The following is a 24,537-nucleotide window of genomic DNA, read 5'->3' as shown; positions in this document are numbered from 1 at the left end:
TTTAACTGCAGTGATCCAGGTGACCAGTGTATGAATTCATTTGACAGCCTCATTGAACAAACCAGCTGATGACTTGTTATCAGTGGGTGTGTATGTCCACTGCTATACCATCCTCCTCAGGGAAAGCAAAGCATCATCCACAAATTTCACCAGAAGCATCATCCATGAATCATGTTCTGAAGTGTACGCACTGACCAGAATGCATTTGATATTCTTGTTGAGCCTCTGCTTCCAGTGGAGGTGGTTGTACCCAAGGCAAAGCCTGTGGCTAGTTGCTCTGTGCATGCATTTGTGGAAGTTCTGGCAACATGAATCATGTACTGAAGTGTACGCACTGACCAGAATGCATTTGATATTCTTGTTGAGCCTCTGTTTCCAGTGGAGGTGGTTGTACCCGAGGCAAAGGCTGTGGCTGGTTGCTCTGTGCATGCATTTGTGGCAGTTCTGGCTACAGGAAGGCTTGCTTAAGCCTGTCAATGGATTTACCATTAATTGAAATGTTTGTTGATTTTTCACTTATGCCAATGATATGAGGGCCCATGTACAGAGGTGTCAGTGCCGATGTCATTCCGTATCTGTATAACATCACATGCGGGGACGTCTCTAACTCACGGAGCAGAAAGGTTTGTGAGGTTCCATGCCTCAATGCTGGACATGGTCAGATTTCCATCATCCAATCTCTCAGGTGAGAAATGAAGTCTCTTTGGTTGGTGTCCTCCATCATGATTGCATGTGGATCAGTGAACTCACCAGGAAGTTATAGTACGTCTCCACAAATTAGCCCGGCTGGTGAAGAGTCCACGTTGGGTTTCCAAGCAAGACCAACACTAAAACTGTTTTGCAGTTTGATTCATGGGACATTAGTGTGGCTTTTAATGATTGTTTCCAGCATTCAGTCATCCCATTACTTGTTGGGTGATAACTTATCGTCTTGTGATGTACGGTGTGCCACAGAATTTGTTCAGCTGGGCAAACAGTTCAGATCTGAATTATGGCCATGTTCTGTTGTGATGTGTACTGGACAACCAAAACGGGATATACAATGTGAAACAATGGCAGAAGCTGATGTTACCACTGAAATATTCTCTACTGGTATCACTTCTGGGCAGCAGGCGAAGCAGCCAACTGCTGTTAATAGATATTATTGATCATTTTAGGGTGCTAACAGTCATACTACGTCAATATGTAGACATGCCAATCTTGCAGCTTTGCCTAGGAAATCTCCCATAGGCACATGTATGTTGCGAGATACTTTGCATGCTGGCGTTGAACACCTGAGTCCAGGTTCTACAATCTTTCTACATAACAGGCCACACAAAATGGTTAGCAATCAGTTTAACTGTTGACCTGATTCCAATGTGATATAAGTTGTGCAGGCTCTAGCATGTGTCTATGGAATGATGAAGGTGGGAACAGATGAGATCTCTCATTGGAAATTTCACAATATAGTTTAACATTTGTGGCAGGAATGTCCTTCAGTTTCAGTGGAAGGTTGAAGGAAGTGACTTTCTGAAGCTTCTGGTCTGAGTCTTGTGCTTAGGTGAGTTGAGTAAAACCCCCTGCATCTGTTATACTGTTTACAAGGGATAGGCTGTCAGCTAGTATGCTGTCAGTTACTGATATGTGACGTACACCAGTGCTGAATTGAGCAATGAATTCCAATTGACTGTATTGCCATGCAAGCATTTATCATTGTTCTGCCTGGAGGTGTACATGATTGGCTGCTCTGTATAAACTGCAAGGTCTCTGTTCCCCAACTGTGTGTGAAAGTATCTAATAGATTCATAAACCTTGACTGGTTGACGATCATACACGCAGAATTTTTGTTGTGACGGAGAGAGCTTGTGCAAATAAAATGCAAGTGACTACCATTCACTGTCTATGTATTGTTGAAATGCTGCATGAACTGTGGTTTGACTTGCATCCACCAATGTGCTTCTAATGCAAGGAGTGCTGTATTCACTATACCTTCCTTGACTGTTGGGAAAGAAGTGCTCATAGCATTCATGCACAGTACTGGCATTTTCTCCTAAACTTTATGGCCAGACAATGCTGCAGATAGAAGTTCTTGAATCTCTGCTGAATGGAGTAGATGATGCCAGTAAAAGCTGAGAATTCACAGAAAGCAATGCAATTCTTTTGTTGTCTCTGGCTGTGAAATATCCAATATTCCTTCTACTTCTTCCAGAAGCACTAATGATACTGCTGCTGAGCTCAGGTGGACTAAAACGGTCTCTGGTTGCCCAAAAACACACTTGGCAGTGTTTAGTGCAACCCCGTATTTGTTCAAGTGTCAAAAGATTTCAAATAAGTGCTGTTGGTGTTCCTCCACCATGGCTGTAAAATCAAGGATGTCATCAGGGTAAGTAAAGTGATATCACAAGCCTTGTAGCATTGAGTCATAAATCTCTGCCAAGTCCGCACTGCATTGTAAGCTGAACATCATGAACTAACTAACAAAGAGGCCAAATGGTGTAATTATAGCCATCTTTGGTATGACTTCATCAGCCATAGTAATTTGGGGTAGGCTTTGGCACAGTCTAGGACACAAAATATATTTGTACCACACAATGCATAAATGTACACTCTTAACAGAGGTACAGGATAATGATGTGGCACCATTCTGACATTAAGGGCATGGTAATCTCCACATGGGCACCAGTCACCCCAATTTTTTGGCGCCAAGTTTACAGACAACAACCATGGAATACTGGAGGGTATATGACATCTTCATTCAACATTACATTGAACTATGCTTTGGCAACAGCATAACAATCTGGAGCAAAGCATCTTGGCCCATATGAAATTGGTGGGCCCAAGGTGGTGTTGGCGTAGTGCACAGTGCTGTGATGTACCTTTTTTTGGAGTGCCTGGAAGCCATGTGATACCTGGGAACTGCTTCATAGCCTGGCATATCCGCTGCCTGTTGAGTGGATAAATTTGGCGTAATCCACTGCTGTGCTGCGTCGAAAGCCAACAGCAGATAGGCCGCTGATGCTGTTGATGAGGCGCGCATTGGCAATGTCCAGCAGCAGACAATACTTTGGTAGAAAGTCAGCTCCCATTATGGGTCACATTTGCTACAGTAAAGTTCCAAGTAAAGATGTGGCGTAATCCTAAATCCAGTTCTGTGTGTTGCGTGCTGTAGGTTGCTACGGATGAGTTATCGGCAGCAGAGAGGTGGAACAACGTCAGCGGCCAATATTTATGTAGCAGGGTCCGTGGAAAAATAAATCGGTCATCCTGTCTTCTGGTCAGTTATGAAGAAGCCCAAAGATGGCGACTGACAATTGGGTGCACCTACTTCCGACTGTCATTGCTGTTTGGTAAAGCACACGGTTAAGTGCATTTGTGTACATGGTCTCTGAACTTTCTATGATACCAGAAAATGTCATGTCATGCTGTGCTGTGCCACCCACTGTTGGAGAGTTCATAGAGGAACAACTTCTGGATTTTCTACAAAAGCATCCTCCAGCTTTTCAGTCAGAGAGTAGCTCGCCGATCTGTTTGCTTAGTGCTTCAACCTTGTTTGTGAGGCACGTGTAATCTGCACAAGTCACCATCTATCCTCTGCTGCATGCTGCCTCTGTCAAAATGCATCAGGGTGGTGTGACCCAGTCCTGGATTCTATCTGTCAGGTACACTAAGGTGTCTAATAACATCTCTGTGAGGGACGCTATAATGGCTTTTACTCGAGTTGGCAGCCAACTGCTCCACAGTGTGTGCAACAGTGTATCGAGTACCGTGCACGTGTCGACCGTACTGTGCAGATGTTGGATGTGCTGAGATGGCTTTCTGTCCCTAATATCCTCCTGCATAAATTGTTGCCTCACTCACTCTTTCTGAGAAGCTGACAATCTGTGGATCAATTGTGTCTCGCATGTCCCATATTCTTCTGTCTTCAGAAGTTTGGTTATTATCTCCTGTACTTCTGTGGCATTAAAGATGGTCTAATTGGCTGACCACAAGTATGAATTTTGTGGAGCTTGTTATTACCCCAACACAGAGAAAAACGTATCTACTTGAGAAAATCATAATGCTCGATTGTGTAGCCTGGCATAGTCACCCTGTGATCTTTAATACAAGGTGTGCATCTACCATCTCTAAAAACTTCTTGACTCGTGAAAAATTGGTCATAATTCTGCTGTATCATGCTTTATTCTCACTGGCTGAATCTTGTCAGGGTCACTACTGTCACAAGACTAGTTTACAGCCCTCCGAACTGAATATGACATGATTGTTACTCAGCCAGTTACAGATAGAAAATATCAATTGGGATTGTGTTTCTGTGCTTGGGAGACGTCCACACTGTATAATGTAATTTACACAACGTAGTAGCATTGGTGCCATTGTAAGTGCTAATAATGTAAAAGCTACTGCACTATAGCTATTTACAGTAATAAAATCATGAAACAAGTTAAGCCAAAATGTGTGAAGGAATAAATATTTTCCCTTTTGATCACGTTAGAGTTCTGTACATTGCACTACAGAGATAAAAACTAACACATGTGAATGAACTGTTGTTGTGTAGGTTGTACTTCATGTCATATAATAATATGCTCTTTCCTTTTTTTTCTGAAAACAGCATCATTTATTGATAAAAATGTCACCAGAAAATCCAACATGGAATATAAAAAGTTCTCATTAAACAGACACAGTACACACAGGCGCATGCGCGTGCACTCACACACACACACACACACACACACACACACACAGGCCTCAGTTGCATTTGACATTTCCTATATGTGTGCCTGCTTCTCAATACCACCTGTATATGTGATGGAATGGGTTATATAATTTTTTTGTATCATAATTGGTTGGATGCCAAATGTTTGTAACAACAACATAAAATTTGTGCAATACATTTTTCCATGAACACAAAATGTTGTGGGTAAGAAAGCTTTCAACTCAATGTAAGCAAAGTGTAATACCATGTCATAATAAATCAAATATAAATATGTAATTTAACTCCAATATAAGTAACAGTTCTTAGAACAAACCTTGAGGAATTCCCATACTTTTTGATGAATATAAATAAATTGTTTGTAGCCAGAGAGTTCAGGAGCAATGAATCGCAGCATTGGGAACTGGCTGAACAGGCAACCCACCATGTCAATATTAGCAAACAGCTCTGTCAGAAGTCCCTGCAACAATGTGATGTCAGCATCAGTCATTTTTATTGATGAAATGTAGATTGTACTCATGTATTCAGAAACACAAAGTAGTAAAATACAATAACAGGCCCAGACATTTCATTTCAGAATTTTTCATTACATTGAGGATTATGGCTTTGCAGTGCATATGCTTTAGTTACTTATATGAGTCTTGCAGTTTACAAGATGACAGAGCCAAATCCAGGATTTTTGTCTGGAGGGAGAGGGGCGGGGGAACTGAGTCCACAGAAATTTTTTATCATAATGCTGTCTCCAAATTCTCTAGAGTAAAGGTCTGTTGCAATGGGTTTTTTGTTAACAAGAAACAGATATAATTCTGGGGGGGGGGGGGGCCTGCAGCTCCAAAACCTCCCCCTCTCCCCCCCAACCCTCTTGGATTCGCATCTGTACTATTAAAACAAGTTGTAGCTGTCTGTGGTAGAATTTCAATGGGCTTCTACAAGTGTTGAAGGCTACTAGAGACAAATGGTATATATTCAAACTCAAGTGAAAGGTGTGACTGCAGGCTTTCTTGGCGTATTTCAGCTATAAAATCTTCATGGGTTATCAGCTGAGTGGCGTTGTCTTCTAGTCACAACGTTTCAATGGATTGTGTTCACCTGAAGATGAACCCATTGTAATGTTGCGAGTAGAAGACAACACCACTTGGCTGATAACCCGTGGGGGTTTCATAGCTCAAGTGAAAGGGTTTTCTGCTGGAAAGCTTCTTACTTTCCTTGTGAGAATACTTTACATGTGTTCAGCTGCGTTATGGGAATTAAATTCACTGAAATGAGTGAAAATTAGAATGGCTGCTTCTGCCTGTTGATGTATTACTTTTTCTGTTTCACAGCCATGAAGGCTCTCCATCATAATATTAGAATTCAGATACCACCATCCATTCTGTAACTATGAAACAAACTCCCTATAACAAACACTTACACAATAAAGACATATATGTAAGACAACTACTCTGAAAAGTTGTATAATCAGAAATCTTCCATAAATGAATATGACACTAATCTGACATTATTGTGCAACATGTGCCAACATAATAGGTGCAAACTTCAAAGCTATCTTTGTGCCAGGCACAAATTTTTACCTTGTCCTCATAAAACCTTAATCAAAACTCAAATTCTTTTGTAAGACTAAGAATAGTCAGTACTGAAGATGAGACACTGACCTGCAGACGTTTAAGTTCAAGATCGTCAGCACTATATCGAATCCCAGCAAGCATGGACCACAGTGTGTTAAGTACGTAGACACCAAAGACATCATGCATGGCAACAACTGCTCCTGTTTCCTGAGTGCCCACGCGGGCCCGCATAGCAGCCACCAGTTCACCAGCCTCTGCCTCAACCAACTCAGCCATGGTGCGCCGCCCAAAGCCAAATTCACGCAAGTGACGCAGAACAAAGCGCCGCTGCTCCTGCCAGAACTCCTCGTCTGTCAACAACACTCCTGAAACAAAGTATCAGTTCCAAGTAGTCACATGATGAAATCTAATAGTATGTTACGCCATATTTTTCTACCACTTAAGTGAAGAAGGTGTCATGGAAGCATTGCAGTTTGCATAAGAAACAGACTGTTGCAGTTTTGTGTCACTTGATAGAATTGTTATGGAAATAATTTGAAAATGAGACATTTTCTGTGCCACAAGCATTGCAAAGAAAACATATCTGTGCTTGGTCACTAGTTGAAACTTGAAAGTTATGGCACGTTCTTAAAACAATTGATGGGATGAACTGTATACCATGTTCTGCCACTACAGTGCCATTACCTTGTTTTATTACCTGGCAGATTGGTAGCTTATCGTATAATGATGCTGGGAGCCACACAACTTAAACAATTCTTGGAACAAAACAGATTCAGATTGCCGGCCCTTGTCTATAGCGATGTCGGAGAGGGCAACCAAATCGTGCTGTTCATGTGGGGATGAAGGTCTTTGCTGTTGTCTCACCAGAAATGTGGGCTGGTTTTGGGACTATGTATCACACTTGGATGGTAAAAAAATACCAATCCACACTTGATAATGTAAGCAGTAAGAGCGTATATACACTTGTACATTTACATATAGAATATGCAAAAAAAATCAGAAAATATGGAAAAACTTGGAAGAATCAATAAAAAATGTCATAAATTTGGTAATATATGGGTACGACTTATGGATAGCATATATTTTATCTGCTTGACTTAGTGTAGCACTCATTACTATTGCTCAGTGATTATCTAATTTTTAAAATCATTTATACTACATTTAACCATTTTTTGATTGTTCTCTCTGGCAGTGTCAGCACTGGAAAATTTACTACTTTCGACATATGTGCAATTCAGTGTTTTGGAGGAGACTGAACACATGTTAGAGAGAAATGCTAAAAGATATAGTCAGTGGAGATACTGCTCATATCTCATCATCACTCTGTGGAAGGCAATGCCCAACACAACTGATTTGTCAGGGTCATCCGATAAGTACATCTGCCAATCTTTGAGCCCCTGCCAGTTATCCAGTGGTTTCAATGCTTAACATTTGATCACAATACATTTTTACTATTTAAACAGGCAGTCACACTCCTGATATAAAGTGGACCTGGTTGACATTAAAGTGAATTTCCTTCATTAGTATGTGTTTTGAGTAACATCACACATGCTGAACTGAGAACCTAACTCTGGATTGTGTGTATATTTTATCAAAATATGTCTCTTACTTCTACTTAAAACTGTATCTAGGTCATCCATACATTGTGATGACCCTCCACACTAGGGTAGCATTATCGCAGTCTTGTATACAGTTGTCGGGCTCGGGATTGGCATCTCACATTTTTTATACACTCAAGAGCTAGAGAAACTGGTACACCTGCTTAATACGGAGTAGGACCCCACGAGCATGTAGAAGTGCCGAAACACAAAGTGGCATGGACTCGACTAACATATGAAGTAGTGCTGGAGGGAATTGACACCATGAATCCTGCAGGGCTGTCCATAAATCTGTAAGAATATAAGTGGGTGGAGATCTCTTCTGAGCAGTACGTTGCAAGACATTCCAAATATGGCATCCCAAATATGCTCAATAATGTTCATGTCTGGTGATTTTTGGTGGCCAGTGGAAGTGTTTAAACTCAGAAGAGTATTGCTGGAGCCATTCTATAGCAATTCTGGGCGTGTAGGGTGTCACATTTTCCTGGGAATTGCCCAAGTCGTTGGAATGCACAATGGACATGAAGGGATGCAGGTGCTCAGACAGGATACTTACGTACGTGTCACCTGTCAGAGTCATATCTAGATGTATCAGGGTCCAATCACTCCAACTGCACATGTCCCACACTATTACAGAGCCTCCACCAGCTTGAACAGTCCCCTCTTGACATGCAGGGTCCTCGGATTCATGAGGCCATCTCCATACCTGTACACAACCATCCACTCAATACAATTTGAAATGAGACTCATCCAAGCAGGCAACATGTTTCCAGCCATCAACAGTCATATCATCAGCATACAGTACATTGTTGCATGGCATATAATTTGAGAAGTCATTGATGTAAACAATGAACAGGAAAGGTCCAAGCACTGAGCCTTGTGGAATTCCTCTCTTTACTTTCATGGGTGTTGACTTTCGATAGTTTGTTTTTACTAATTGTACCCTATTGCTTAAGTATGATTGAAAAAATTGTAATGGTTCATCTACAATACCATAATGTTCTAGTTTTTTTAGCATTATTTCACGTGTGACTGAGTCGAAGGCTTTTTTTAAATCTAACAGTGTAGCACATTGAAATACACGGAGCGTGACAGTGTGTGTTTTAGTGCTAGGTGTACTAGCATTGCATTTTTCAGTACGAATAAAGTGTTTATTCGCGGATTAAACTACGCATGTGACGCGATTATTTTTCATTACGGTAAAAGTAAAGGTAGCTCAAGATATCTCTAGCGCCCCCTCTTTGAGGTTTTTCTGTATCCGCCCCTGGGAATAGCTGATATAATATTCACATTAATGTTCTGCCTGAGACATTTAATAGACTGGTGGCCTATCTCAGACGATGTTGTCTTGATCGTGAACTGCGAACTGGGGTGAGCGTTCCTCTGCTCAGCCGTAAGTAGACAAGTCATTGAGGTGGTGTGGTGAGGAAGCGTCCCGGCGCTGGTGTTTCTCATTCGTCGGCGCGACATGCAGCGATCATACTCTCTTTGGTTTCGTTGCGAGATGCCAACCTCGCCCCAGGAGTGAACAACGTGACAAGAACACTATGTATTATAATGAAGTCCGCGCGGAATACGGTGGCCGACGCGCAGTGGCCAGTTCACGTCCAAAACGCTGGCCGAGTTCGCTTGTTTCTTCGGAAGGAGAGGCCGACAGTGTTTGCCCACCTTCGGCCGGTCGGTGGTGACAGAATCGAGGCGCACGCCCGGCAATCTTTCTCAAACAATTTTACAAAAACTATCCTGTAAAAAAATTTCGTTTTTGCATTACTTATAGCATCATACTTCAGCTTCGTGATAATGTGCCTATCGCTTCGTTAATGATTATAGTTACTACGATGTTTGCATGTAAGACACTGCGCGAAATTCGAAAAAGTTTGCAATGAAATATAGGGGTCGCTATGATTTTGCGTTTGGTGCATATTGCATAATATCTGTGTACGAAATGTAGCTAAAATATTGAATTTTTCTTTGGACTTGGTTGGAGGTCTCAACCTGTCACCAATCTCGAGAAAATTTATCTAATGTAGCACACTAATTTTCGATCGCGCGTGTCAACTGTACAGCTAGTGTGAGGTATCCATATCATTCCTCATATTTCATAAACGCTTTGAAATATCGAAATGTGATTTTGGCAAATAATAGCAAGCAAAGTATTTTGCCATATCGTTACTATGCAAAATTTCACTATCTATTGTATTTCACTAAATGACTTTTCCGATGAAAAAATGTGATTTTTAAGGGTCATCGACAGCTGGTTAAATGAGAAATGCTATGAGTTTTGGAATAACATAATTAGAGACACTACACGTACATTTTTTTTGCCGAAGATGTGCTTTTTCATAAGCTCTTGACCTTGCTTTTTCTCAGATCCTCAGTTTAAACAACTGTTTCAGAATTCTCTCGCGATTGCGTCCGCACAACAAGTTAACGAGGTGACACTGTGTTATCCCCTCTGCATCTTGGCAAAAGAAGCAAATTTTAACATGGCAATAAGAGAAATGTGTAGGTTTTACTCATAATTCGCCACTCATGATGCTTCTGTGAAAGCTGCAAATGGTTAACAAGCCAGGCGAAAATAAATCAGTTTTGTTGCATTTTCAGCGGAATTATTTTTAAGATACTAACCAAAGCAGAGGTGACACAGCGCCAGCTGGAACCCCAACCGTTTCCTCACATCCCATATGTGACCTGCCGATTACGCGTCTACCGGTTATGTTATTCTGTGCACACTCTACATATTGTTGCAAGCTAGCGCCACTGCATACGTGTAAATACTGTGACGTGGCTGCAAGGCACAGTTGACGTGACAAATCCTAGAGATAATCTTTCACTGTGTTACATGCATTGTTCTGCGACAGTTAATACAAGTGACCGGTGAAACGCCTGATCTCTCACATTTCCAAAAATTGTAACTAGTTGCTTAGCAGAAGCATTAGTGACGAAAACGGGCAAATAGTTTAATGTTTCGAAGGTGACAGGATACACAGTAATGACAGTATGTGTAAAATATTGCAGTCATCGACGGTGCCGGCCGGAGTGGCCGAGCGGTTCTAGGCGCTACAGTCTGGAACCGCGCGCAGGTTCGAATGCTGCCTCGGGCATGGATGTGTGTGATGTCCTTAGGTTAGTTAGGTTTAAGTAGTTCTACGTTCTAGGGGACTGATGACCACAGCAGTTAAGTCCCATAGTGCTCAGAGCCATTTGAACCATTTTTTTCATCGACGGTGAAGAGGAACAGTGGGCAAAAGCTGAAGTAAACTGACGGAGACCGACTAGCATTAAAAACGATTATGAATAGACAACATAAAACTTCCACAGCAAGAGTTACTACACAACTCAACATTCACTTGAGTAATACTTTGTCAACAAAAGCAGTTTGGTGTCAGTTTCGCAAGGCTAACTTTCAGGGGAGCGCTGCAATTGCAGAGTGCTTAAAAGCGAAGCCAACGCAAAGCTGCGAAAGAAGTGGTACCGCAATCATAAATCCTGGACCTTTTATGAGTGGAAGAATGTAGTAAGGTACAATGAATCATTATTTACACTGTTTCCTACAAACAGTTGGATTATGTATGGAGAATACCAAAAGAAGCCTATGATCTGGCATGCCTGCTTCCTACAGTCAAGCATGACAGAGGTTCTGTTATGATTTGGGTGGCTTTATTGTGGTATTCAGATGGACTTGGAATACCATCACTGGCCGAATTAGTATGAATGAATATCTCCACGTTCTAGACACTAAAGTGCTTATTATGACTAGCATATTGCTGCCAAAAAATTGGGCGGCCGGGTGGCCGAGCGGTTCTAGGCGCTACAGTCTGGAATCGCGCGACCGCTACGGTCGCAGGTTCGAATCCTGCCTCGGGCATGGATTTATGTGATGTGCTTAGGTTAGTTAGGTTTAAGTAGTTCTAAGTTCTAGGGGACTGATGACCTCAGCAGTTAAGTCCCATAGTGGTCAGAGCCCTTTGAACCATTTTGAACCAAAAAATTGACGTATTCCAAGATGATAACGTGTCAATACCAACAGCCAAAGAGATCCAGACAAGGTTTATGGAGCATCACGATATCGTCAAACATCTTCCCTGATCAGCATAATCGCCAGACCTCAACATCGTTGAATGGTTATCGAGTGTTTGAAGACAGAGAGTGAAGAGCAGGTTTCCAGCTCCAACAATTGGCGGATGTGTCGGTACAAGAATGGGAGAGCATTCTGTTGGAGACTGTTAAGACACTGCAAATCCATTGCAAGAAGAATTACCACTGTTCTCAAAGCCAATGGTGGTCCAACTCCTTATTAATAAATAAATATTGTCTATATGTCAAGCGTTCTATTATTTTTCCACTCCCTGTACTTTTTGCTGGGGCTGGGATTGGTTGCAGATACTGTTCAGCTCTCTCTAGGTGCATACTTCATAGCTCTGTGTTAATTCTTATAAACACAGTATCTTTGGTTGCAAGAATCAGAATTTTACTATGATGTTATTTTCAGTAATATCAGAATGAGCTCATTTTAACACACATTAGAACTGTAGAGCTGCGCGGGATTAGCCGAGCGGTCTTAGGCGCAGCAGTCATGGATTGTGCGGCTGGTCTCGGTGGAGGTTCGACTCCTCATTCGGGCATGGGTGTGTGTGTTTGTCCCTAGGATAATTTAGGTTAAGTAGTGTGTAAGCTTAGGGACTGATGACCTTAGCAGTTAAGTCCTATAAGATTTCACACACATTTTGTAAAGACATTGCTTTCCCCGAAAGTCGATAATATTTTTTTTCTTTTGTGCATTACCTTGTCATAGTAAGTATGTATCATTTATTTCAACTATTCTTTATTTGTTAATAGGTCACATTGTTTCTTCATTCATTTTGCTACTGTTTTATATTTTATATTGTACGAATATGAATGTTCTGGTTTTATATGCTTTGTAAATCTTTGGTTAGGGTAGGAGAAGTACTGTGTCAGAGAGAGAGCGAACGACTTCGATAGAGAGCGTGCGAGTTGTGGTACGCGGCCGGTTCGCGGGTGGAAAAACGCGAAAAAATTCGGCGTGAAAGACGGTGATACGCGGAGGAACAATCAATTACAGCGCGTCCGCTGTGTTAATAGGAGATCGTGCATTATTAAGTGAACAGTAAAGCCTGAAAAGTATACCGAGTGTTTGCGGTGACGATTTTACAAATTGTGTGAACTTGTGACAATTAGCCATGAATCAGATACCATTGTCGTGTGGAGACACTAACTGTAAAAGTGGAACAAACCAAAATGTTAATTAAAAGAACAGTGCTGTGAACATATATCGTAAATACTAAAGACATTGCATAATTCCGACCTACCTGCACCGCGTGATTAATAAACTTTTAATAATAAAACGTCGCGCGCGTAACGACAACGCACACACTGGAACTATTATTATCGTGCTAGTGCTGCCAGCTGATTCGACTACAACGGAGACGTGGACCACCGCCGTAACTGGAATATTAATGAAACAGGAGGATCTATCATTATCTTCACGCCACGGACCAGGATTCACTTCACACATCGTCCGCGCGGACCACCGCTGACGTCATCGCACTGCCTACAGCAACAGTTAAGACATTAAAAGAAAATTATTACGCTCTCTCTCATTTCAAAATTAAAGACAATTGCGGTTAAATTAACTATTTTAAGAGTACTGTCACAATATCTCAATTTTGTTTAGTCCCAATAAATATTGTTTCCATTATTTCGTCTTGTTGACAGTGTTGAAAACCCGCCAAATTAAAGTTCAGTTAATAATTTTCTTTCAAAATTCTTCTCAGACATTTTGCTGTTCATTATAATTTTATTTTAATGTTTGTTTGTAATTTCTTTTGGAGGGAGTACATATTTTATTTTTTGTGTAGTAAAATTAGCTACCATAAAATTTCGTATATTACCAGCTGATGCTGTCCGCCATTACTGCTTGAAAACTACACCTATTTTCTCATTGGCTGTCAGCTTCAAAACAAAATTACGTATTTCGTGGGCATCTAGCAGATGCGCATTGTCTATATAGGCCCCTACAATAATTGGTTTTTACTTTTGTAGGTTTACTGGAATTATATTGACTTTCATTGTTCATTTGGCCCCCGTTAAAGTGATTTATCGCATCTATATAATAATTGTACTGAATTACCCAATTTATTTATTTTTATTACGTAAACATTGGCATACCATATTTAGATTAAAATTGACGTCTTATAGGCCTTACATAAGATTCTGCACGTTCTGACAAAGAGTATGCCATTTTTTTTTTTTTTTGTCCCTGACTAACAGGGGTAATCAGATTCCTTGTATAGGTCATGTTTTATTATTTAAAAGGTTTTTTTTAGAAGTAGAGGACCAGTTTCTTTACAATTTGAACATTTTTAGTACTGTAGAGATGATTTAACAGTAGTTTATAAATCGAGCTATATGTTTCCACCAGGCTAATCTCACTGTGTTTATCGATGCACACAGTTCATCTAGATGTGTGGATAGACTAACATTTTGCAAAACATCTAATAACACACAAGAATCAAATTCAGAAACAATGTCATGCTGTCTGGAGGCTTTTTTTCTAGCGCTGTGCTTATTCCTTTTTTTACCAATGTTGGAAGCATCAAAATTTTGTTTTTACGCAAGGTACACAGACTGTTTTGACATCATAATTATTTCCAACAATGCGCTCGTCTTAAAATTTAAATTATGACATCACACAGTCTATAATGTAGTGGTGGCTTAGCAAGGGTTGATGTACCACACTGTGGTATTTCTTATACAAATAAAGTCTTTAGTTAGAAATCAGATAAAGGAAGGGCTTACAGAATTTTCGTTTCTAACTTATTATGATGCCACATACACACTAGTAATGACTTGGTGGCTTAGCAGTGGTAAATAATTCGGACACATATTGCATTGTAAGAGACTTAGAGATTCATGATGTCGACGCAATATGGTGTTGATGTAATGTCGAGAGCAGTGGAGTGTGACTCGTGTTATTGGAAAAAATTGTGGAATATACGGAAAATGTGAAAATATATGGAAAAACACGAAAAAATGGGCGAAATATACGTAAAACTGGGTACAATGTGGAAGAATGTGAGTACTTACCTACCTGCCTGGGTGTGGACTCTGTTAGTGCCTTGAATAACAAATATCACATATAGACATCGAGTGACATGGCTTACTGTAACAACAATACTTTGTTATTAACAAATAGACAGCCTGATTCTCTTCCTATACTGCCCAGCTCCACGGTGAAGCCACCCACTCAAGTGCCCAAGCTATAAAAGATGAGAATGGTGAGTGCTTGAATCTCATTGGTCCAGAGGGAAGGTGAAGGGAGCGGAGGAGTGAGAGGAAGGGTGGGGATTGTCCTGGGTGACCTTGATCAGCTGCCGGTGGTACCCAGGGGGGAGAGGAGTGGGGAGTGACCTTGAATATAAGTCACCCGAGTGTGCAAAATAACACTGGAAGTACTTATCTTATCAGCAATGCCCACTTTAATTGGAGTTCGCCCTGATAACCTATGAAGGCGTGCAGAAAATCAATGCTTTCGAATTTTTCCTTCTGTTCTCGATATCAGTTGAGATATTGCATGACATGTATATTACTCGGTCGACTTTCCCGTTTCATACCATCCTCCACACCTACAAATCCTTAATCCGTCCCATCCTCTGTTATGCCAGTCCTGCCTGGATATCTGCCCCCCCCCCCCAAATTCTATAAGTCCCTCCAGATCCTTGAGCGTCATGCACTCCGCCTCGCCTTCCGTATACGCCTCCCGTCCCCCACGCGGATCCTCTATGATCTCATTCCTTTCCCCCATCTGCTCCTATTCCTCGAACATATCCGCATCCTCTACACCTCCTGCCGTCTTGAACCCCCTCACCCCCTGGTTGCTCCTCTCCTCTCCCATCCCCGCCCCCTGCCACGTCTTCACCGTTGTGTCCCCCCTACCCTCCATCTCTACACCCTACATCTCCTTTCCCAAGGTGGCTTCCATCAACTCCCCCTCCCGGACGATGCCCTCTCTCCCTCCACTTATCCCTCCTATCAACTCTGATCCTCACTCCCCCTCCTTTCCTCTGTCCTTCCCTGGGCTCCCTCTTCCCCCCTTCCGTCCTGTTTTCTCCCCACTAAACCTCTCCCTACCTCCATTCTCCCCCCCAAGTCCTTTTGTATTCCCCTCCTCTGCCTACCCCACTCCCTGTCGCATCTGCCCCCCACCCCTCTTATGGGTCCTCATCCTCCATCAGCTCCTTTCCCGGTTCCCCCCTTCGCTTTTACTCTCCTTTCCCCCCTTTTTTGTTTTCCCATCATCTATCCAGTTTCCCCCCACCTGCTCTCGGCTGTGGTATGTCACATTTGCCAACTTTTTAGTGCAGTGTTCCAGTGATTATTCAGTGTTGTTCGTCTTTCTCGTGTTGCAAACAGAAACCATGCTGTCGCTAGGTGTGAATTTTATGTCTTTTGCGAACAGAATCCAGACTGTCGCCGTGTTTATTAATTGTCTGTCTATTGTTTTACCTGTCTGCTTCGTATGTATTTTATTAGCATCATCATCCCTCTGTTCTTTGTTTTAAGTTCCACGATTTCTTTTCGCCATGTTACTCTTTAAGTCTCCGATTTTATCGCCTGATTTTATTATTTATTCTCTTCATCTTTCTCACAAAGTCTGTAGGCTGAAGAGCGGCATACTAAGCTGCTGCCAGCCCGCCGCCCCCTTCGGGGGGAATTGAAATTCAATAAAGAAAAAAAAAATCCCGTTTCACTCAAGTTGCAGCCCTCTGCCGCGAGAGGGCTCCGAATTGTAGCGTGTAACGTGGCGGCGTGTAACGTAACTACTGTATGTCGGTGCGTGACAAATTCTGAGGAAACTGAAATCACAAATTCAGGGAGGTCGACCACATATGAAGCACTTTGTCTTTCGGTATGACAATGCCAGACCAACTTGAGCGCTGCAACAATTTGACGCTTTGGGTTCACTGTCATCGATCGTTTTCGTACATTCTCGACTTGACCCCACCTGCTTTTCATCTGTTTCCAAAACTTAAAACACATCTTCGAGGACTTCACTTTGATATCAATGAAAAGGTGCAAGCAGAGGTGAGGCTGAGGCTCCATCCTCAAAGTCAAATATTCTAGAATAACGGAATCAACAAACTGGTCTCTCTGTGGGAGAAATGTGTACGGTGTCAGGGTGACTATGTTGATAAATAAATATGTTTATACAAGGAATACAGATGTATAATGTTAATAAAGTTTGTTTTATTTAAAAAGCTTTATGAATTATCTCATAGAAATTCACAGGCGTTACTTTTCCTCTTGCTTTCGTGATTGTTCCATTTCACATCCCTGTAAAGTGTTACATACAGGTATTGTTATGAGCTAACCGAATCCAACAGTAACTCATTCATATTACAGTCATACGCTACTACGTTTTTTTGTTTAGTGACGCGCTCAGTTCTACATTTCTGAACATTCTACATACTCCGCAAGCCACCATATGCTGCTTGGTGGAGGGAACCCTGTGCAATTACTACCATTTCCTTTCCTATTTCACTGGCAAACAGAGCGAGGGAAAAACGACTGCCGGCCGTTGTGGCCGAGCGGTTCTAGGCGCTTCAGTCGGAACCGCGCTCCTGCTACGGTCGCAGGTTCGAATCCTGCCTCGAGCATGGATGTGTGTCGTGTCCTTAGGTTAGTTAGGTTCAAGTAGTTCCAAGTCTAGGGGACTTATGACCTCAGATGTTAAGTCCCATAGTGCTTAGAGCAATTTGAACCGTTTTTACGTCCATTTCAACGTTTTTATTGTATTGCGTAAACCGCAAAACGTAATTTAAAAAAAAAAAAACGACTGTCTAATATGCTTCGTACGAGCCCTAATCTCTCTAATCTTATCTTCATGGTCCTTACTCGAAATTTGCGTTAGCCTCAAATGCTGATTTTCTAAATTTTCTCAACAGAGCTCCTTGAAAAGAACGTTGCCTTCCCCCAGCGATTCCCTGTTGAGCCCCCGAAGCATCTCCGTAACACATGCGTATTGTTCGAAGCTACCGGTAGCAGATCTAGCAGCCCACCTCTGAATCTGACTTGGTGCGGATTCCAAACAGTACTCACCAGTGGGTCGCTCTAGTGTCCTATATGGCGCCTCCTACATAGATGAACCACACTTTCCTAAAATTCTCCCAATAAACCGCAGTCGACCGTTCGCCTTCCCCACTACAATCCTTACACTCTCATTCCATTTCATATTGCTTTGCCGCGTCATGTTTAGATATTTAACAGACCTGACTGTGTTTAGCAGCACACTACTAACGCTGTACTCTAACATTATGGGTTTATTTTACCTAGTCATCTCCATCAGCTTATATTTCTCTACTTTTAGAGCTAGGTGCCGTCCATCATAACAACTGGAAATTTTGTCGTAGTCGTCTTGTAGCCTCCTACTGCCACTCAACGATGATACCTTTCCGTGCACCACAGTCGCAGACTGCTACTTATCCTGTTCGCCAGATTATTTATGCATACAGAAAATAACAGCGGTCCTATCACACTTCCCTAGGGCGCTTCTGACGATACGCTTATCTTTTCCGAAGACTCGCCGTCGAGGACAACATACAGGTTTCCGTTACTTAAGAATCCTTCGGGCGACCCACTTACACTCCTGGAAATTGAAATAAGAACACCGTGAATTCATTGTCCCAGGAAGGGGAAACTTTATTGACACATTCCTGGGGTCAGATACATCACATGATCACACTGACAGAACCACAGGCACATAGACATAGGCAACAGAGCATGCACAATGTCGGCACTAGTACAGTGTATATCCACCTTTCGCAGCAATGCAGGCTGCTGTTCTCCCATGGAGACGATCGTAGAGATGCTGGATGTAGTCCTGTGGAACGGCTTGCCATGCCATTTCCACCTGGCGCCTCAGTTGGACCAGCGTTCGTGCTGGACGTGCAGACCGCGTGAGACGACGCTTCATCCAGTTCCAAACATGCTCAATGGGGGACAGATCCGGAGATCTTGCTGGCCAGGGTAGTTGACTTACACCTTCTAGAGCACGTTGGGTGGCACGGGATACATGCGGACGTGCATTGTCCTGTTGGAACAGCAAGTTCCCTTGCCGGTCTAGGAATGGTAGAACGATGGGTTCGATGACGGTTTGGATGTACCGTGCACTATTCAGTGTCCCCTCGACGATCACCAGTGGTGTACGGCCAGTGTAGGAGATCGCTCCCCACACCATGATGGCGGGTGTTGGCCCTGTGTGCCTCGGTCGTATGCAGTCCTGATTGTGGCGCTCACCTGCACGGCGCCAAACACGCATACGACCATCATTGGCACCAAGGCAGAAGCGACTCTCATCGCTGAAGACGACACGTCTCCATTCGTCCCTCCATTCACGCCTGTCGCGACACCACTGGAGGCGGGCTGCACGATGTTGGGGCGTGAGCGGAAGACGGCCTAACGGTGTGCGGGACCGTAGCCCAGCTTCATGGAGACGGTTGCGAATGGTCCTCGCCGATACCCCAGGAGCAACAGTGTCCCTAATTTGCTGGGAAGTGGCGGTGCGGTCCCCTACGGCACTGCGTAGGATCCTACGGTCTTGGCGTGCATCCGTGCGTCGCTGCGGTCCGGTCCCAGGTCGACAGGCACGTGCACCTTCCGCCGACCACTGGCGACAACATCGATGTACTGTGGAGACCTCACGCCCCACGTGTTGAGCAATTCGGCGGTACGTCCACCCGGCCTCCCGCATGCCCACTATACGCCCTCGCTCAAAGTCCGTCAACTGCACATACGGTTCACGTCCACGCTGTCGCGGCATGCTACCAGTTTTAAAGACTGCGATGGAGCTCCGTATGCCACGGCAAACTGGCTGACACTGACGGCGGCGGTGCACAAATGCTGCGCAGCTAGCGCCATTCGACGGCCAACACCGCGGTTCCTGGTGTGTCCGCTGTGCCGTGCGTGTGATCATTGCTTGTACAGCCCTCTCGCAGTGTCCGGAGCAAGTATGGTGGGTCTGACACACCGGTGTCAATGTGTTCTTTTTTCCATTTCCAGGAGTGTATTTGGGAACCTATTCCGTATGTATGTACCTTCGTTAACAGTCGGCATTATGCCACCATGTCAGATGCTTTATGGAAATGTAATATGGATTCCGCCTTTTGCTTTTCATCTCAAATTCGCAGGATAACGTGTGAGAAAAGGGAAAACTGTTTTTCGTACGAGCGATGCTGATTTATGGACAAAAGCTTTTCCCTCTCAAGGAAATTTATTATATTCGAACTGAGAATATGTTCAAGGATTCTGCATAAGACCATTGTTAAGGATATTGGTTTGTAAATTCGCTAGTCCGTTGTTGTACTCTTCTTATATACAGGAGACACCTGCGGTTTTGACAGTCGCCTGGTGTAATATTTCTGGCTTAGTCAGCCATCATATTAGGCTCCAAGAAGCTGTTCCCAGAGCAGTGGAGTTGCAAGAAGTATATAGATGACGAAATGTGGTGTGAGGTACCTGCGACAGATGTTAGATTCGGTACCATTCCCGTGAGAAAGACCGCCTGCATAATGCTACTGTTCTCTGATTGGCTGCTGTGTTCGAAGCAAGGGCGCCAAAACGTTAAAGTATAGTTATTATTATTAGTTAAACTACTCATTGGAATGACTTCACTTTTTAATATAAATATCTCTCAATCAGTCATTTTATAATTATTAAAAACTATTTAAATCCAACACAAAAGACTGACGAAATTGCAGACGAAGCGTTTCGGAAGCGTTCGGGTCACGCCTTTTCTGGTATGGCGGGCGAAGTGCTTCGGGCTGTTCGTCACTCTGGATTAGGCAGTCGAGAAGAACACACATGTTGTCTGTCGTAGGATGTGTTTCCAATTTTTATTTAAGTTCCTGTTCGTCACTCTGGATTAGGCAGTCGAGATGTACAGTCATGTTGTCTGTGGCAGGATGTGTTTGCCAGTATTCAGTATTAAAAGATTCACTCCGGTAGTCATGAGGCACAGACACGTGCCACAAATAGTGTAAAGATACATTTTCGTAAACAGTGTGTTTGATCATGTACTTTGCTGTATCACAAGGTGTTGTATTTAGATCATGTAGTCTTCTCGTGTGGCTACATTAAAATACGCGAGTGGCATCCCAAAGAAGTGACACATTATTTCAGAACAGAACCTCGCTAAAAGTCAGTTTCAGCCTCAAGATACAGATCGTACGACCTGCGTGCTGTTTTCTGCGCTGGGGACATCAACTTGAAGACAGCAGGTTAGTGAACTATAACAGAACCTTCATATCCCTCACAGTGCAGTGGAAACAACTAGGCGCCTCACGTGTACAGCATGCACAGAACAAACGTGCTCAGTGACACGTCATCTGCAGTAATGCAGAGCAGGTAAAGGGCGATGATCGTTATTAACACCAACAATCAATTCATTCTTCCTTTCTTGCCGTATTGGGACTTTTCTCTGGGGAGATATTCCCGATAAATACAGGCCAAGTAAAGGGCCAATGCTGTACTCACTTTTGAAGCACGTTGCAAATATTTGCACCACATTGCAATTTTTTCAAGATCTGACTGAATATTTGCACAGCTTCTTTCGGACAGTACTTCATTATATAGGTAACTACATGGTCTGCGAAAAGTCTGAGGTTACTATTAATATTGTCTACACGGTTATTAATATACAACATGAACAGCAAAGGTCCCAACACACTTCCCAGAGACACACCCGAAGTTACTGCTATGACTCTCCATCTGAGATAACTTGCTGCGTGCTCCCTACGAGAAAAATCCTCAGTCTGGTCACAAATTTCGCTTGATACCCGTACGAATCGCGCTTTTGATAATAAGCGTAGGTGTGGTACTGAGTCAAATGCTTTTTGGAAACCGAGGAATCCTGCGTCTACATGACTGCTTGGATCCATGGCTTTCATTATACCGTATGAGAATGGTGCGAGTTGGACCTATGTCTTCAGAATACATGCTAGCTGGCATGGAGGAGGCCATTGTCTTCAAGACACGTTTGAACTCAGAATAAGTTCTAAGATTCGACAACAAACGGATATTAAGGATACTGAACGGTAGTTTTGTGGATCACTTCTGCTACTCTTCTTGTAAACGGGTTTGACCCATACTTTCTTCCAACTACTGGACACGGTTTCTTGTTCGGGGGAACTACGGTAGATTATAGTTAAAAGAGGGGCTAAATCAGCCGCAAATTCACTATACAATCTGGTAGGCTTTCGATTGAGCCCTGGAAATTCGTTCAATTTTAATAATTTCCGCTGCTTCTCACCCCCACTGACATTAATTATCTATTTCACCCATCTTTTCAGTGACAGCGAATTAAACTGGAACGATACTCCTGGGTTTTCCTATGTAAAGGAACATTTCAAAATAGAGTTAAGCATTTCTGTTTTTGCTTCGCTACCCTTAATTTCAGTTCCTGTCTCATCCGTGAACGACTGGACACTAACTATGGTGCCACTGAGGGCCTTTACACGCGACTCGTACAATAATATACTTTTATAGGCATATTCAGTGGTATATTTCGATACTGTTTGCGAAATATTCTGCGAGTACAGTCAGTAGCAAAGGAGCTATAAATTAAAACTTCAGCCCTGATTGTGAAGTATTACTGCGCGAACAGCGAAAATGTAGTAAGTGGTAAACTTTTTTCCTCCATCTTTTGTGGTGAGTGTCAGAGCGAAAAAGTTCGAAAAGTTTGAAAGTATGTGTAAAGTCTGTTGAAAATTGCTAAATGCTCTCATTCTAAAATACTGAATATATAGCATCTGAGTAATTTGTGCTCTGTGTATTATGCTGGCTGCAGAGATACACACAATTTTTTACTTTTTATACTTATTGTGTTAAAAATTTAATATAATATGCCAAACTTGCATTGGAAAAACTACACGAAATCTCACAGAAAACTGGGCTATAAATCTCCTACGAGAAAACACAGTATATGGAAAACAAACCTGCAGATAATCTCCCCATTACTACTCAGTACGGGAAAGTGGCACAAGTTGCCCACTTCAGATATCTGGGAGAGATAATCCAACCATCAGGACTGAACTCAATAGCCAATAAAGATAGAATCTCCAGATTACAAGAAGCATATAAAATCACTTGGAATCATTATAATAAGATATCTATTTCTGTCAATGCGAAACTAAGGCATTACAACACAGTAGTCCTACCAGAAGCACTTTATGCTGCAGAAACTATAGTGATTCATGGTCATACTAAGATCAGAGAGATTGAAAAGCAGAAAAAGAAAAAATTCTGAGGAAAATATATGTACCAGTGTTTCGTGAAGGAATTTGGATGAAGAGGCCAACTAGAGAGATTTACAAAGACATTGAAACAATAACAGACACCATTAGAAAGAGAAGGGTGAAATTCTATGGACATATCAGCAGTATGAATAAAAGCAGGCTCACAAGAAAAATCTTTGAGATAGTAAACAAGAGCAAAAACTAGACAAAGTGGATCACTGAAGCAGAAGAAGATATTAAAGAATTGGGGATCACGCAAGACAACATAAACAATAGACAACAGTTTAGAAACATCATACAGAAACACACACTTAAACAAGAACATACGGAGAACAGAACGGGAAAAAGATGGTCGGAAGAACGCAAGAGAGAACACAGTGAACGTATGAAGAGAATTTGGGAAGAAAGAAGAAGAAACCATGACTACTCAAGTTCAATCGCTCTCTGAAGAGGGAATAATCGAAAATAATAATAATTGTACTCTCTAAAGACACATCCGGATTCGTTCAGAAATCGGTATATGTGCTGACAAACAGATTCTTGTAATTTCAGAAAAAATGAGTGATTCATTCAAGAGAAAGAGCTACGCAAATTTAGCAGATCAGTGACGCGTTTCTCCATATCTGACCCTTATGAAAGCAGTTACTGGGCTTTGCGTTGAATGACAGAGTTTTGGATGTCCTCCTGAGGGAGATCGTGCCAAGTTCTGTCCAACTGACGCGTCAGGTCGTCAAAATCCTGAGCTGGTTGGAGGGCTCCAAACTTTTTCAATTGGGGAAGAGATTCAGCGACCCTGCTGGCCAAGGTAGGCTTTGGAAATCACGAAGACACGCAGTAGAAACTCTCGCTGTGTGTCGGGTGGAGGGCATTATCTTGCTGAAATGTAAACCTAGGATGGGTTGCCACAAAGACATTATCCCACGCCAGGAATCTCACTGACTGGAGTAAAATTACCTTCAGCAATGAGTCCCGCTTCGAAATGAGCCCCAATGACTAGCAAAGACACGTCTGGGGACGCCTCAGATAGTGGTGGGATACCAACTTGACAGTCGTCTGTCATACTGTCAGACAACAAGGAGTGATGGTGTAGGTGCCACTTCATTTCATTGCAGGACTCCCTTTGGTTGTCATTCGCGTCACTTTCACAGCACAGTGGTACGTCGGCGATATTCTACGCCCCGTTTTGATGCCCTTGATGGAAAGCCGTCCCGCGCTTACATTTTAGCAAGATAATACCCGCCCGCACACGGCGACCGTTTCTACTGCTTGTCTATGTGCTGCCAAATCCTACCTTGGCCAGCAAGGTTACCGAATGCCTCCCCAATTGGACACGTTTGGAAATTTATAGGCAGGATCCTTTAATCAGCTCGGGAGTT

General features: G+C 42.7%; 1 protein-coding gene across 1 annotated transcript in view; it reads right to left on the bottom strand.

The window, feature by feature from the left end:
* Window positions 1-24,537, bottom strand: part of LOC126187946 (probable cytochrome P450 303a1) — a 113,368-nt gene that overhangs the window by 44,430 nt on the left and 44,401 nt on the right. The window contains exons 3-4 of the mRNA XM_049929321.1: window positions 6,340-6,617; window positions 5,004-5,147 (exon numbers count right to left, since the gene is read on the bottom strand). Of these exons, the coding sequence (XP_049785278.1) occupies window positions 5,004-5,147; window positions 6,340-6,617 (422 nt within the window). The remainder of the gene's footprint in view (window positions 1-5,003; window positions 5,148-6,339; window positions 6,618-24,537) is intronic.

Source organism: Schistocerca cancellata, chromosome 5, assembly GCF_023864275.1.
Source record: "Schistocerca cancellata isolate TAMUIC-IGC-003103 chromosome 5, iqSchCanc2.1, whole genome shotgun sequence".
NCBI lineage: Eukaryota > Metazoa > Arthropoda > Insecta > Orthoptera > Acrididae > Schistocerca > Schistocerca cancellata.
This window is presented reverse-complemented; position numbering and strand designations above follow the sequence as displayed.